The 17,003-nt window shown below is 48.1% G+C and overlaps 2 protein-coding genes across 3 annotated transcripts in view; one reads left to right on the plus strand and one right to left on the minus strand.

Moving 5' to 3' along the window:
• The window catches only part of DROSHA (drosha ribonuclease III), an 81,167-nt gene extending 80,308 nt beyond the window's left edge, over nt 1-859 (minus strand). For both annotated transcript variants that reach the window (XM_083623700.1, XM_083623699.1), the window contains exon 1: nt 759-859. The gene's annotated coding sequence lies outside the window, so the exon portion shown is untranslated. The remainder of the gene's footprint in view (nt 1-758) is intronic.
• A 245-nt stretch (nt 860-1,104) lies between these two features.
• Nucleotides 1,105-16,138, plus strand: LOC310767078 (UPF0489 protein C5orf22 homolog; the record flags this gene model as incomplete). The annotated part of the gene is made up of 9 exons (XM_083623928.1): nt 1,105-1,356; nt 2,575-2,720; nt 3,107-3,256; nt 4,142-4,586; nt 6,917-6,979; nt 8,197-8,318; nt 10,474-10,540; nt 11,380-11,519; nt 13,615-16,138. 9 exons carry the CDS (start codon nt 1,105-1,107, stop codon nt 13,754-13,756), a joined length of 1,527 nt encoding a protein of 508 aa, XP_083480054.1. The 3' UTR covers nt 13,757-16,138.
• Nucleotides 16,139-17,003: the final 865 nt, after the last annotated feature.

A 17,003-nucleotide genomic window follows, 5' to 3' on the forward strand; every position in this document is an offset into this window, starting at 1 on the left:
TTATCTCTTTGACATCTGATGGGAAGGCTTTCCACAGGGCGGGCACCACTACCAAAAAGTCCCTCTGCCTGGTTCCCTGTTGCTTTGCTTCTCGCAGTGAGGGAACCGCCAGAAGGCCCTCGCCGTCCGGGCAGAATAATGGGGGTGGAGACGCTCCTTCGGGTATACTGGGCCGAGGCCGTTTAGGGCTTTAAAGGTCAACACCAACACTTTGAATTGTGCTCGGAAACGTACTGGGAGCCAATGTAGGTCTTTCAAGACCGGTGTTATGTGGTCTCAGTGGCCGCCCCCAGTCACCAGTCTAGCTGCCACATTCTGGATTAGTTGTAGTTTATGGGTCACCCACATGCACGTCTGAATGTGCTTCTGGCCTCAAGCCGCAGCAGGGGAGAGGATGAGCAGGACCAAAATCCTTAACTATGAGCTGAGCGGCTCTATTACTAAAGCATTCCAGGGAGCAAGAAAAGAAACCCTCCTTTGAAATGCATGGGTCGCTTCTTTCCGAGCAGAAAGCATGTAGACCGCAGCCGAGATCCGAGAGCACCGCATATCCATCAGGGGCGCAGCCAGGGTTTTTGTTGGGGGTGGGGGAAGGTGCTGGCCTTTTGTTGCGTGGGGAGGGTAGAACCTCCGTTAGCTATGTATTTTTATTGACTTGTATTGATTTAGGGGCGCTGCCTCGCCCTGCCACCGCCCCCCGTTTGACTCCGCCCCTGATATGCATGTCTCTTCTTTGCAAACAAAAGCGTGAGAGTTACCTGGCAATAGTCGCTTCCTCGCACCAAGACTTCAGGCACCGGCTGAGCAGCCCAGATCTAGACGGGTGGGGGAAATTGTGGGAAACCACGCGCACCGGAAGAGAAAAGTTAAGAGGAGGAGCAAAAGCGAAGCCGGAAAGGCAGTTTCGCAGAGATGCCTGCTGGCGACTAGGGGGGGAAACTCGGCTGGTTGGGGACGCGGTGGGTGGTCCTGTGCACGGGCTGGCGAGAGCATCCCGGAGATTTTTCCCGGCCGGCCAATGTTCTCGCTATCGGGGTTGCTTGCGACGCCGGTGGACTCTGCTCCTCCTCCCTTTCCCGCCATGCTCGCGCGTGTCACGTCCAGATGTGTCCCCCCTGCCCCGCGCGCGCGCTCTCCCTCTCGCTTTGGAACGCTGCGGTCGCCGGAGTTCGGCCTTTGGAACGTCGCGCCTGCCGGTGTTCGGAGGCCCGAACGTTGCGAAAGTCTTTCGCGTTCGGTGCCGCTCAAGCAATGAGCAGCGACGGCGGGGCTGCGGAGCGCGGCGGCGGCGGGACCGCTGGACTCCTCCGTGCGTACGCGGCGCTGCCTGTCTGGGTGGTGGAGGATCATCACGAGGTAAACGGTCAGCGGGCGAAAGGGGAAATCCGATGCGTAGCTTTCACTGCTGATGGTGCGATCTGAAGAGGCGCGCTTGATCGAGGAGAGTCAAGGGAGCTCCCCCCTCCCAGCCGCGCCTCCGGAAAAATCAGTAACAAAATACATAGCAAACAGGTTCTGATCCCCCCAACAAAAACATTGGCTACACCTATGCGTCCCGCGGGTGGCGCTGTGGGTTAAACCACAGAGTCTAGGACTTGCCGATCAGAAGGTCGGCGGTTCAAATCCCCACGACAGGGTGAGCTCCCATTGCTTGGTCCCTGTTCCTGCCAACCTAGCAGTTCGAAAGCACGTCAAAGTGCAAGTAGATAAATAGTTACCGCTCCGGTGGGAAGGTAAACGATGTTTCCGTGTGCTGCTCTGGTTGGCCAGAAGCGGCTTAGTCATGCTGACCACATGACCCGGAAGCTGCACACCGGCTCCCTTGACCAATAAAGCGAGATGAGCGCCGCAACCCCAGAGTCGGTCATGACTGGACCTAACAGTCAGGGGTCCCTTTACCTTTACCTTTATGCGTCCCGCGTATAAGTTTTTGGTCCATCCAGCTATCTGTACTGACAGGCAAGCTCTACGTGGAGACAATCCTGCATGCCTGGGGTTGAACAATTCTTCATGCAGTGCACATGCTTCACTATGGAGTCCATAGAATCACAGGATGGTAGAGTTGGAAGGGACCACGAGGGTCATGGAGTCCAGCTCGCTGCAGTGCAGAAAATCTCAACACACGGGCCCCCATCCAGTATGAAACCATATCTGACCCTGCTTAGCTTTGTAAATGTGTTAGCGGTTCTATTGCAGAGACTATCCCCATAGGGCCCTTTCTGCCCCTGTGGCAATCCTAAGCATTAGGTCCATTGGTACTCGTCGACAGGTCTGGTGCTGGGGCAACCCAGTCAGATGGGTGGCATGTAAATAATAAAACTATTGTGGTTGTTATTACTGCAATGCCAGCCTTACCTAGAAATAAGAGCTGTTAAACTTGTGGAAAATGCCATTTGAGTAACCTTGTGGTTGCGATAAAGGCAAATGAGTTAGCCACAAGTTCCAGCTATCCTTTTTTTAAAAAAAGAAAGCCAAATAGAATTTTCTGCATGCTTGCTGATCTACAGCGTCTGGGTGTCTTGCAAAACTCTGCACCCCAGTCTTCTGCAGACGCTTCTACTCCTGTTGTTCCAGGTTCTTCCTTTCATCTACCGAGCCATCGGTTCGAAGCATCTTCCTGCCAGTGACATCTGCTTTGTCCATTTGGATTCTCATCCAGACCTCCTTATACCGGTGAACATGCCTGCGGATACAGTGTTCGATAAAGAATCTCTGTTCAGGTAGGATCGCACAATCCATCTCCTTGAGGAGATGCGGTTTTCATTTTGCATGGGAGCTGGAGTGTTGTTGAGCTTCTTTCTGAACTTTAGGGTGCTTCGTCTTGGTGGAGCAGGAAATAGAACATGAGAACAAGCTCACCCAGTGAGCATGGCGGCTGAGAGAGGAGGAGAAGGGAAGTCATTGGATATTTTAAAGTTTGGAAAATGTTTATTTTGAAATATAAAATTGAAAGCTTAATAAAAATTATATATATAAAAAGGAAGCATTCTAAGTAATGTTCACTTCTTAACACAGGCTGTGTCTCACCTTTATTACAACGGCATTTGTACTCAACCTTTTCAAAGAGGAGCAGCTTTCTCAATCCATCTTTCTCCCCCTCTTACAGTGAGCTAAGCATTGAAAACTGGATTATGCCTGCCGTCTATGCTGGGCACTTTTCACACGTCCTGTGGCTGCACCCACCTTGGGCTCAGCAAATTGAAGAAGGCACCCATCGTTTCTTAGTAGGTAAAGACACCTCCACAACGACCATAAGGTAACTATTGCCGGCATCTCTCTAAAGCTGTGTTAGATACAGAGGCTGCTGTTATGTGGTTCCATCTTAACGGTCTCGCGTTAGAGCCAGTGACAGGCAGATCCGCACTCTGATTTGGTTGCAAGAAGTTTGGAAGTCAGGGAGTTGGGAGGTGGCTGGGGGCTGACTGAGTTTCATGGGGCAGTGCCCCATTTGCCCCACCAGATCAGCCTCCACTGCTGGTATGGAATTATAGAATTATTATAGAATTGGCAGGGATGCGGGAATCTCTGCATGCGGTCTCCCATCCAATTTGAAAGCATACCGGACCCTGCTTAGCTTTGCAAATGTGCCAGCAGTTTATTGCTGTGCCATTGGGAGGGTTATGCATGGAAATAATTTCATTCTCTTGGGCACATTCCAGACCCGTTTGGCTACTTTTTATTATTATTGTTTCACTTGTTTATTGAATTCCATTTATGAATTGCTTCCTATGAAACATCTTGAAGCAATTTCACAGTACAGTGGTACCTCGGGTTACGTACACTTCAGGTTACATATGCTTCAGGTTACATACGCTTCAGGTTACAGACTCCGCTAACCCAGAAATAGTGCTTCAGGTTAAGAACTTTGCTTCAGGATGAGAACAGAAATCGTGCTCTGGCGGCGTGGTGGCAGCAGGAGGCCGCATTAGCTAAAGTGGTGCTTCAGGTTAAGAACAGTTTCAGGTTAAGTATGGACCTCCGGAACGAATTAAGTACTTAACCCGAGGTACCACTGTATTTTGGCTACTTTGGGAGAGGGAACGCTAGCATACGTGAGGCCCCCTCAGTCTGTTCCAGCAAAGTATTTTTTGCATTCTTGCATCCTCATCTTTGCTAAGAATCACTGTCGTCGCTATTCCAGGGTTACTTGCCCAGACGATTACTTCCTTTCCGACGGTCTGTACGTCCCTGCCGGCCAGCTAGAAGGCGAGAAGTCTTTGCAGCTCAGTGTCTGCCTTGTGGATCCGTCGGAAGCCGCCGGCACCCGGGAGGAAAGCCGAGCTGTGCCTTCTGCTAAGAAGCTCAAGTTGAGCGGGGGCGATGCAGCAAACGCCTCAGCAGCCTCTTCGTCGAAGGACGTTCCTCCCCTCGCCCACAGCTGCGCAGGCAAAGAGGCTGGGGGATTCGAAAACAGAACCCCTGTGCGGGAGACAACAGACAGCCTCTGGGGTCGAAAGGATGGCCACCCAGTGCCAGAGCTCCTTGAACACATCCTCCAAGCGATACAGAACGGCTCTGCTTATGTTCTCGATATTGACTTGGATTTCTTTTCCGTCAAGAACCCTTTCAAAGAAATGTACACGCAGGTAAAACTACCAGACTGCAGCCTGTGGTCAGTTAACCTTGTTAAAACGATGGAGGAAATACCTTTAAAAGCACCCGGTGTTCAATTATGGTTCCCTCTTATTTTTGCTTGGATGCAGGTGGCGCTGTGGGTTAAACCACAGAGCCTAGGACTTGCCAATCAGATCAGAAGGTCGGCGGTTCGAATCCCCGCGACGGGGTGGGCTCCCGTTGTTCGGTCCCTGCTCCTGCCAACCTAGCAGTTCAAAAGCACGTCAGAGTGCAAGTAGATAAATAGGTACCGCTCCGGTGGGAAGGTAAAAGGCATTTCCGTGCGCTGCTCTGGTTTACCAGAAGCAGCTTAGTCATGCTGGCCACATGACACGGAAGCTGTACGCCGGCTCCCTCGGCCAATGAAGCGAGATGAGCGCCGCAGCCCCAGAGTCGGCCACGACTGGACCTAATGGTCAGGGGTCCCTTTACCTTTACCTTATTTTTGCTGCTCCGGTGCCACTAATTGTGGGGGCAAAGCAGTACGCAAGAGGGGCAGGTTGACAAACTCTGGGAAAGTCCTGAACATCAGCAGAAGGGGGAGGGGGGAAAGGTAACCCCCAAAACACCCTCCTGAAGTGTGTTCGGGGGTCAAGGCGGACCTGACCGCCGAGGGGGCAACAGTAGAGTATTTTGGATGGGCTTTGTTTGCAGGTCTTCCTCCGCCTTTGCCAGTACAGGGGGCGGGCAAGTTACCTCTTTCTTCCAGGAGAAAGAGACATCCCACTCACCCGCTCCCCCCCCCCCAAAAAAGATGGAGGGGTCCTTGCAGATGGAGCCTGACAGGTTCCATTCGCAGGGCTTCCTCTAGTGAAACGGAGCCCCCCAATCGCTTCTGGCTTGCGGGATGGGGGCTCCTTTAAACTTATCTGTTCAGGGGTCCGCAGATGCCTGCCCCTCAACAGATACATAGGGCTTGCTCTGATGGGGGGGGGGGTCGGGAGAGAGAGCTGCAGCAGTTTCTCCCCACGCCCCATGGGTTGGGCCAAGGCAGCTTACTTCAACATTGTGCTGTATCGCCAGATTGCGAGGTTCAGCTGGTGATGCATCGCGACTTCAAAAGCCGAAAGTCACCCAACCCTTGTCTCTTGCTTCTCGGCTCCTCTCCTCAGCCATCATGGTGCCTTGGTTCTCAAACTTAATCCTTTCCGGGAGTCCGTTTGACTCCTGATACTGTTCAGAAACCAAGGCGCAGCTTCCAATTGTCTGCAGGAGCTTCCTGCACTCAAGCGGAAGCCGCGTCGGACGTTCGGCTTCCGAAAAACGTTCGCAAACCGGAACACTTGCTTCCAGGTTTGCAGCGTTCGGGAGCCGAAACCTTCGAGTCCTAAGGCGTTCGAGAATCAGAGTACAGCTGTATATAATTTAGAGCCCAGGGTGGGCGGGGTTAAAGCCGAGGACAGTGGGAAGGTCTGGATGAGACCAAAAGATGCTTCCCTCCCTCACAGTTTACAGTCTTGTAACAATTCCTGCACTGCAGGGAGTTGGACAAGATCCTCCTCAGGGTCGCTTCCAACTCATGATTCAGTGAATGCTCAGATAGGACTCCTGGGAAAAGGTAAAGGACCCCTGGACAGTTAAGTCCAGTAAAATTTGACTATGGGGTGCAGCACTCATCTCACTTTTCAGGCTGAGTGAGCCAGCGTTTGTCCGCGGACAGCTTTCCGGGTCATGTGACCAGCATGACTAAACTGCTTTTGGTACAATGGGACACCTTGACGGAAACCAGAGCGCACGGAAATGCTGTTTACCTTCCCACCACAGCAATACCTACTTATCTATTTGCACCAGCATGCTTTTGAACTGCTAGGTTGGCAGGAGCTGGGACAGAGCAATGGGAGCTCCCCACCATTGCCTGGATTCGAACCGCCAACCTTCTGATTGGCAAGCCCGAGAGGCTCGGTGGTTTGAACCACAGCTCCTGGAAAGGCATGGGTGAACTGGCAGGCGAAATACAGCCAGGAAGAAAAACAAACAGAAAATAGATAATGGTGTTTGAAAGACTAGATCTCGTCTCGTTTGTACCATATGTAGAGATTTGTAGCAGCAGCCGCTTAAAGAAATCCTTAGTGCCATGGTGTCTTAATATTTGCTTCATATCTGGGAAGCAGACGTTAGCGAAAAGAGTTTCCCTTGCTTGATTGTTGTGCTTTCTCTTCGGGACGTAGAAATGTTTAAGGGGTGAAAGGAAGGTGCTAAAGGCAAAACCGCCCTTCACATTACAGCAATAGCAGCAGAATGGTGCTATGAATAACCTCCCCGCTCTTGTTTCCCCACCTTTTTCCTTTCCTTTTTTAAATAGGAGGAGTACAAGATCTTACAAGAATTGTACAGTTTTAAGAAGCCTAACAGCAACTTGTCAGAGGTATGGGCCAGCGATAGCTCAGTGGGTACAGACTTTGAATCCCAGGGTTGTGGGTTTGAGCAAGATTCCTGCATTGCAGGCAGTTGGAATAAATCAGCCTTTCTCAACTTGTGGGTTGAACTACAACTCCCATCACCCCTAGCTAGCAAGGCCAGAGCTCAGGGATGATGGGAGTTGTAGTCCAACAACGTCTGGGGACCCACAGATTGAGAACCGCTGGACTACATGAACCTCATGTTCCCTTCCAGTTCTGTTATTCTGTGATTCTATGTATGGTTCCATCCAATGCATTCAAGGAGGAGGAGGGGTGAAAGGCAGTTTGTATCGTTTTACTTCAGTTTATAAGCTGCGTGTTTGGGAAGGGAGAGAGACAGGAGGGGAAATTACTTGGCAAACTCGGACTGCGATTATGCCAAGCTGACGGCTGTGAAGCGGGGCCTATGAAACGTTTTCCTCGCAAAATGTTTATTCAGTATTCACAGAGTTTTGCCGCGGCTGTGAGTTTAATCTGCCAAAGTCCGTTTGCCAAGAGGAAACAGATAAAAAGGCACCTTTTTAATTCCCGCACACGCAAGGCAATTTCTCTCCCGAATTGCTTTGGATTTTGAGGTATTTTTATTTATTTATGTAAGGTTTAGGTTCAATTGGGTAGTCGTTTGTTTGAGGGCATTCCCATTTTAGGAGCATTTATAGGCCACTCGCGGCCCCTCCCCTCGATAATTTACCGTATTTTTTGCTCTATAAGACACACCAGACCACAAGACGCACTTAGTTTTTGGAGGAGGAAAACAAGAAAAAAAAATATTCTGAATCCCAGAAGCCAGAACAGCAAGGGGGATCGCTGCGCAGCGAAAGCAGCGATCCCTCTTGCTGTTTTGGCTTCTGGGATAGCTGCGCAGCCTGCATTCGCTCCATAAGACGCACACACATTTCCCCTTACTTTTTATAGGGGGGAAAGTGAGTCTTATAGAGCAAAAAATACGGTAATTTCTGATTTAATTTTCAATCTCCGCACCAGGGAAGCCAGTTATCACTTCACCACTGGCAGGTGGTTGGTAACTAGGGGATCAATCTTGCCCATAAGGTGTCAGAAAGCAAGCCAGCATAAATTTACACCAGATCCAAACAAGATTACACTTTGCTGAAACTGGCCTTGAAGTTGGGTCGCCAGTGAAGAGCCTCTGTCGCCCAATGTTGCTCTGCTTTTATATTTAAAGGAGGACTTGCTAGACTGTGTTGAGAATCGCGTCCACCAGCTGGAAGACCTCGAAGCAGCTTTTGCTGACCTGTGCGACGATGACACGGAGGAGAACCTGCAGAGATGGGCTTTGAGTCCTGGGTAAGGGATCTCAAGTGGCAGCTAAGAGAGTCGCTTCCTTTTGGGTTGGCAGATGAATGGAGAGGGTTAAATAAGAACTTTTTAAAGCCGCCAGGGTTCCCCCAGTCGCAGATCAGAGTTAAAAGATGGGTTGCCAGCCTGAAAAAGGCTCAAAGGGCAGTCTGTCCACAAAACATGATAGCTGCCTAGCGGAATAAGATGTTAGGACACAACTTAAATAGCCATTTCTACCCCATCTTTTCAGCCAGTTCCGCAAGTTGGCTCACACAGTGAGCAAGGCCCGACGCCACTTAACAGGGAGTAAACCCCATTGAATTCAATGGGGCTTACTTCTGAGTAGGCACAGGTTGGCGTTCTGCTGGCAGGTTGGGGGAGAATGACTGAGAGGCATTCGTTTCCAGAATCAGCATGAACGGAAAGAAGAGTCAAGAGTTTTGGCTGGTCATTGAGTCTATTATAGTGGGTGCTAGCTGGGGAAACTTATCTTTGGACGTGCACAGTTCCTACAAGAGACAAAGAGAGGTGTCCAGGCTGAACGATGGGGGTGGAGACGCTCCTTCAGATATACTGGACCGAGGCCGTCTAGGGCTTTAAAGGTCAGCACCAACACTTTGAATTGTGCTCAGAAACGTACTAGGAGCCAATGCAGATCTCTCAGAACCAGTGTTATGTGGTCCCAGCGGCCACTCCCAGTCACCAGTCTAGCTGCCGCATTCTGGATTAATTGCAGTTTCCGGGTCATCTTCAAAGGTAGCCCCACGTAGAGCGCGTTGCAGTAGTCCAAGCGGGAGATAACCAGAGCATGCACCACTCTGGCGAGACAGTCCGCAGGCAGGTAGGGTCTCAGCCTGCGCACCCGGTGGAGTTGGTAGACAGCTGCCCTGGATACAGAATTGACCTGTGCCTCCATGGACAGCTGTGAGTCCAAAATGACTCCCAGGCTGCGCACCTGGTCCTTCAGGGGCACAGTTACCCCATTCAGGACCAGGGAATCCCCCACACCCACCCGCCCCCTGTCCCCCAAAAACAGTACTTCTATCTTGTCAGGATTCAACCTCAATCTGTTAGCCGCCATCCATCCTCCAACCGCCTCCAGGCACTCACACAGAGACTCTTACATGGGCTTTAAGCTCCCCTTTACTCTTTTGGAATGGAGTATCAGGCCTGTCCAACTGGTCAGTTTCGTTCTACCAGTCAATCGCAGGCTGTCCATGGTTGGTCCTGGTGATCTTGAGCGACGGACCCCCCCCCCCAAAGGGGGGGGGAGGAAGCACAACAACTCTGTTCTCTCCCCCTAAAAAAAAAAGCTCAACAACCTCAACAACTCTGGTCAATCCAATGGGTAGATCATTTTATAGTGGGAGTAGATTGCAGTCTCTTGTTAGTTGGACACCCCTGTTATATATTGTAACTTACGCATTTTATGACCGGCTTAAACAACTACTTGGCTGAGATTTATCTCTTCCAGGAGTGTTCTTATTGCCTCTTGTGTGCCACCGATCCCTAATTCGCTTCCAAGATAGGGAGCTGTGTTACTCTGCTGGTTCTGGGCTGTTTTAAAGCAACTGCAAGCAAACGTGTTGCTTGACCCAGTGATTTATGATACGGAGATCATAAAGCCTTCAGCATGGCGCACCCCACCAAATTGCTCCAGAGGGAACCCCAAACCTCCAGAGCTGATCTTTCAGGTGCACCTCGGGAGGTTGGGCTAGAGAGGAAAAGGAAGCTTCATTGCACACAAAGAAGGCAGGAGAGCAGGAGACTCTTAATCTCGGGGTTGTGAGTTTGAGCCCCACGTTGGGCAAAAGATTCCTGCATTGCAGGGGGTTGAACCTGGACTTGACATTCTTGGAGAATGCAGTGTTTTTTTGGTGTAGTTCACATATTCAGCTGCAAGATGTCAGCGGGCACAGCATAATTCTAAACAACAATTTTACACCCACTTAAATTACATTATTATGCTTGAGTGATTTTTGTGTGTGTGCTGTTGCCTGGTTCTTGACACAGATATATGGGTGAATTCAGCAATAGTTATCCAAATTCTGGGGGTGGAAATACGCCTGAAATCTAACAAGCCTCATTTGCATAATGGCTCATTCTTAGTCTCGTTCCTAACATTTGCAGAATATGATACATGTGTATTTTGTTATCACAGGATGAAACTTCTAGTCCAGCTTGTGCATAGTTTGAAAAACCGAATGGAAACGCCCGATTATGAAATGGTAAGTCTGTTTTATCAAATTTCAGGGCTGTACTTTGGGCCCATGGAACCAGATAGGGGCCACAACCTGAAAATCTTAGCTTTTTTGTTAATAATAATAATAATAAATTATTTATATCCCGCTCATCTGGCTGGGCTTCCCCAGCCACTCTGGGTAGCTTCCAATAAAATATTAAAATACAGCAATGCATCAAACATTAAAAGCTTCCCTAAACAGGGCTGCTTTCAGATGTCTTCTAAAAGTCTGGTAGTAGTAGTTCTCTTTGACATCTGGTAGGCGGGCGTTCCACGGGGCTGGTGCCACTACCGAGAAGGCCCTCTGCCTGGTTCCCTGTAACTTGGCTTCTCGCAGTGAAGGAACCGCCAGAAGGCCCTCAGCACTGGACCTCAGAGTCTGGGTAGAATGATGAGAGTAGAGACACTCCGTCATATATACTGGACCGAGGCCGTTTAGGGCTTTAAAGGTCAGCACCAACACTTTGAATTGTGTTTCATTCATTCATTTATTGCATTTTTACCCCACCCTTTTCTCCACAATGAGCTCAAGGTGGCATATACAGTTCTTCTCCTCTTTATTTAACCCCACACACCAACCCTGTGAGGTAGGTTAAGCTAAGAGGCAGGGACTGGCCCAGTGAGCTTTGTGGCCAAGTGAGGATTTCAACCCTAATCTCCCAGATCCTAGTCCGACACGCTAACCACTATACCACACTGCCTGGGCATGCAGCCCCTTTGCCCAAATTAGCAAACCAAGTCTTCTGTTTGCGTTGGTATCGGAACTAGTGCCACAGGCCAGCTCAGAGAACTGCGCCAAACCACTTTGTGCAATCCACCTTTCAGGTCCACCAGGCTGGGCTCACATGCGATTACTCCGAACTTCCTCACCACGTCAGCACGGAGCAAGAAATTGAGAGTCTGGTGCAGGCCGTTGAACGTCTCTTGAGGAACTTGCCGAAGCCCACTCTTGTGACGATAGCCCGGTAAGATATGGTGGGGGTACTGTTTTGGCCCGAATCCTGTTGACCCTCGCCCACCAGAGTAGTTTGCTATTAGAATATTAGTTTTCTATTAGTCCTTTCATACTGCATCACAGTGGTTTGGCATCATCTGATAGGAAATGCCTACAGAGGGTGGTGAATACAGCACAAGATATTATGGGCTGTCCCGTGAATCTGCTGGATGAAATAGCGGAAGAACGGTGCCTCAGGAGAGTGAGGAAAATTCTCAGGGATGATTCACACCCTGGCCGGCACTTTCTTGATCTCCTGCCCTCAGGCAGAAGATATAGAAGCATGATTAGTTGCACCAACAGGGTAAAGAACAGCTTCTATCCGTGGGCTGTTAGGCTGCTGAATGAAAAGATAACAACAGGGCAACTGACTGTCAGGTTTGGTGGGTGTGCGTCAGTAAACGAGGGGAAGTAAGACTAAGAGAGCCGAGTGGGGGGTGCTTGTGTAATCTCACTGTATACAAGTTGTACAAGGGACAATAAAGCATTTCAATTCAATTTCAAAGAATGAGTTGTGTCAGGTCCCATAATTGTCAAGCTTCGGGGAATCTGATCCCTCCCACAGTAGCACCCAAGAAGCGGAGAAACAATAAAAGTCCTTACCACATACCGTATTTTTTGCTGTATAAGATGCACCAGACCACAAGACGCACCTAGTTTTTGGAGGAGGAAAACAAGAAAAAAATAAATTTGAATCTCAGAAGCCAGAACAGCAAGAGGGATCACTGCGCAGTGGAAGCAGCGATCCCTCTTGCTGTTCTGGCTTCTGGGATAGCTGCACAGCCTGCATTCGCTCCATAAGACGCACACACATTTCCCCTTACTTTTTGGGAGGGAAAAAGTGAGTCTTATAGAGCAAAAAATACGGTAAATTTGTTAGCATTCACAGAAAGGGATGAAGGAAGTTCGACTTCACTGAATAACGGTGGTTGCTCTGAGTAAAGCCCCTCCATCTCTTCTATTCTGTGTCATCCCTGCATCAGCTAAGCTGAGCTTTCTGCCTCTGAGCTTTCTGCTGTATCACCCTCAATGCCCGCCTGGTTCTGGGAGAGAGGGGGGTCAGGAATGCTTTCCAAAGACACTGAGTCTTTTCAAGTGTCTCCCCTGCTGCTGCTTGCTGCTTCTCTCCCAATATTTCCCAGCTTCTCCCCTCTGCCGCCTCTGACCTATGTCCTTCTGCAAACCACTCTTCTAAATCTATACAGTGGTACCTCGGGTTACATATGCTTCAGGTTAGAGACTCTGCTAACCCAGAAATAGTACCTCGGGTTAAGATCTTTGCTTCCGGATGAGAACAGAAATTGTGCTCCGGCGGCAGCAGGAGGCCCCATTAGCTAAAGTGGTGCTTCAGGTTAAGAACAGTTTCAGGTTAAGAACGGACCTGTGGAACGAATTAAGTACTTAACCCGAGGTACCACTGTACTGTCCTCCTGTTCTCAGGAGGGTTCAGGAGAAGGGGGGGCAGTCCCCACTATTCCTCCTCAGTCCAGCCCCTAATAATAATAGCAATAACAACAACAACAATAATTTATTGATATCCCGCCCTCCGCCCTCCCCAGCCGAAGCCGGGCTCAGAGCAGCTAACAACAGTAAAAATAACACAGTTTACATAAAATCTCAATCAATTAATTGAAATAGATTCTCAAATCAGTTCATTCTAAAATCAATTCAGAATCAAATTAATGGCAACCATTGGGCTAGAGTTCTATGAGGATTACAGAAAGAGGGGGTCAGACTGTGCCTTGTCCAAAGGCCTGGTGGAACAGCTCTGTCTTGCAGGCCCTGCGGAAAGATGTCAAGTCCCGCAGGGCCCTAGTCTCTTGCAATGGTTATTGGTTCCCAAAAGTGCAATCCTACTGCATTTCTGCCCAGAAGTATGGGCCACAGAGTTCACTGGGGTGCATGCCTAGAAAAGCATGTGTTGAGGTTATGGTCCAAGTCACCTTGGGGAGCAAGGAACATTAGTGCGGGCATTGAAATTCTGGCTTGGAAAAGAAACCGATGAGAATGGGATGATTAAACGACAACATTGTTCCATGCAATCCCTCCTTTTTTTTTAATTACAGATCTAGCTTAGATGACTACTGCCCTGCAGAACAAGTTCAGCTCATCCAAGAAAAGGTCTTGAATGTTCTGCGCCTGGCGTATGGCAACCTGGACGTTCATTTAGAGTACTTGGAAAATCCCTGTCCTGCTGGAACAGCATGATCGTTTCAGGCAAAAACAACCGAAATAGTTTCTCTCTCTGCGCCATGGGATCCGTTTGGAAGCAGACAAAGGATTTCTTGTGAGGTTGGGTTGCGCTTGTGATAATCTCCACGCAGATCGTTTTGTTTTTTTCCCTCAACGCAATTTTCTGCTGCTATTGATTCTCGCGTTGACGCCTTTTGGGTTTGCCTAGAAGAAAAATGACTGGGAAATGGCTCTTCCTATATTCCTGTAGGAGTCTCTCCAGACTGAGCCAGCCTAGCGTTTGAGGAAGAGATTTTGCTTTAACATAGTTGAATTCATTTCCCCAGTCAGTTGTAACCGAAAATACTGCTTCAAGATAATTTGCCGTTTGCTTTGAAGCAGTGACCATCCTGGCTGTGTGCTTTTGTTCCCATTAGAATAACTTAACATAGTTTCATATTTCTGTCCCACGCTTTTTCAAAGGATCTTGACCTGGCCTTCAAGAGGAGGTCCTGTTTTACTCTGCGCACAACAGCCCTGTGGTGTAGGTTAGGCTGAAATAATATATTGTCAGAGGACACCCAGTGGAACAGGATTTAAATCCAAATGTCACCCAGTGTCTTAAGTGTAACATCCCATCCTCTTTGCCACACTGACACATTCGAGTTTTTTGGCATCTGTGTTTTCTGGAACCCTAAGCATTCATGCTAGGAGGCAAGGCTTTATACCTAAATATTTTGAGGGCAGGTTGCAAAGTGTGGCAGTAAACTGCTATTATTTGTGGTGAAAAGGTGTGGTTTTATTTTAGAAGTGTAAAAGATGCCAACGGGTTAAGTGCCTCTTATTTACATTATAGAATATTTTTTTAAAAGAAGTTGCTACTCCTGTGTCATTAATTTATTTGTTTACCACATTTTATAGGCTGCCCAGTAATATTCTCTGGATGGCTTACAGTATCAACAAAAAGTTACAACTACAAAAAAGAACCCAATAACAACACTGAAGTTTTAATTTTTTTAAAACGGGTAAATAAAAAGCCAAGCTGCTGCTCTCTCAGTCTAACAGGCAGATAAGGCGCATTGGCATATTTTTTTGATGTCAAAATGACTCCAGATTAAGCGCCAGTTGTTGCTGCTGCTTTTCCCCCGCTTCTGCAACTGCTAGATTATATTTCTTGGAGAGAGTGATTCTTTCCCGAGCATTCAATAATAATAATAATTTATTATTTATACCCCACCCATCTGGCTGGGTTTCCCCAGCCACTCTGGGTGGCTTCCAGCAAAAGATTAAAAATACATGAAAATTTTAAAAATACATGAAAAATACAAAATCCATCATCTTCTAGGAACTTTGGGTCCAAAGATTCTCCAATTGTCAGAGACAGAGAGATAGAGCAGGTGCATTAAGATGGGTGTTCAGCGTTTATCATGAAGCTTGGAAGAACTCAAAAGCACTTTGTCATCTCTGTAATCAAGGTGTGGTTATGGATACGTAGTCTTCTCATGAAGAAGGACCTCCAATGATGGTTGCAGTGTTTGGGTTGGTTCATAAGGGGAGAGGTGATCCTTGAGGTTTTGCGGTCCTAAGCCAGATTGGCTCTGGCTCTCCGTGGTTTCAAATGGGAATCTTTCCCAGCCTTGGGATTTCTTTCTTTGGGGATTTCTTGTGGAAATCACGTACTGTACCTCTGAACCCTTCCTTTGCATGCAAGTCTGGAGGCAGACATCAGGGACTTGCCCACAAAATACTAGTTGTGGCAATACCTGTTTCAGGAGATCAGTCTATCTTGAGGTCACTTTCCTCCTGTGTTAAAAAGAAAATCAGGCACAAGTATTATTCGCGTACGGCGCTGAGGCTACTCCCTATCCCTGCTTAGTTGGAAATAGGAGGGGAAATTCTTCTTTTAAAAAACAAACAAACAGTGATGGTCCTGGAGCATTATAATTTCAGAATGATGGAATTGCAATTCTTTATCGGTTCAGCAGGTGGGGTGCTTTACACAGGTTATTGATTTGCACCATCTCTTGGGGAGCGATGAGGTGCTTTGAGAAAGCACCTTTATAATTGCCTTATGTTCTGATTTAAAAGAGATTTGTAAGAACTACGCTGCGAAAGAAAGGAACAGTCGTCTCCCTCCATTTACAACACACAAGCTGCGCAAGAACATGGCCCACCGCACATGTACATTGCAGACTGCTGATTGCTTGCTACATATACTTGCCTTCTTTTCTTCTGGGGAACTGGGAAAAAAACAGGTTGTGTTGGCAGACACTTGAGTGAGAGTGTGCATCTGTTTTACTTGGAAATCCAAGTTTTGGCAAGTTAGGAGGCTGGCAAATGACATGCTCACTTTTGCCTTGAAGCTATTTGTTGGTTAAAAACTTGGGAAACAAATAAAAATTATTTGACATCCATTTACCGGGATTTCAAAGGTGGAATTGACATCCGGGGGGAATCTCCAAAAGGTGGCGCTTTTTTGTCCTGGATCTCAGGCAAATCAATTGGAAAATTGTGGGTTTTTTGGTGGTTTTTTGAAATATGGCAACCCGAGGAGTCCATATTTCCTGCAGAATCTCTGGGAGTGATTGCTTAACATTTTATTTTTGCAGCCACAGTTTGCAATGTATATCAAAAGTAAAGAAGAGATGGACTTTACCTGCAGCATTTCCCATATGCATTGATTAAAACCTTAATAGACTACCTTTCAGCCCCATATAAAGGGCCTCTCAGATTGTCAGTGACGGTGATTTTGTGATTTTTAAAATAGCTAGGCTGTTAAGCCCAGCGATTCGCTATAGCCCTTGTCAGGCATTCAGTATGCACAAATAATGAAACAAAAAACAAAAATTGGTTGAAGAAGATGCAGGCTGCTGGCACCCTGCCATACATACAAACGGAAAAGCTATTTTCTCGCCTTTGGATGGATGTGTAGAATTTGGGGGGGTTCCAGAATTGGAAAAGGGGAAATTGTTCCAACCACAGAACTAAGACAATGGCCCGGTTTACACTTAAGATTAAGCCAAGCAATGGGGAGGAGCTCATGGCTTACTAGTCATCTAAACCTAGGCTTGTCGTTTGCTTTGCTCCAGGCCAAACAACCCCCAAACCGTAAAGGCTTCCCTTGTGGGAAAACCCTGCGTAGCTGAGAAAACTTGCAGGTCCCATTTGCAGGAAACAAATTTTACCTGCGTGAGGTTTCTTTGTTGCCAATTATTTTTGATTTCCCATCATTTCTAACAAATGGTCACGAAATTAATACAAATGGAAAAGCTGACTTCCCACC

Source organism: Podarcis filfolensis (genome assembly GCF_964270895.1).
Source record: "Podarcis filfolensis genome assembly, chromosome: 7".
NCBI lineage: Eukaryota > Metazoa > Chordata > Lepidosauria > Squamata > Lacertidae > Podarcis > Podarcis filfolensis.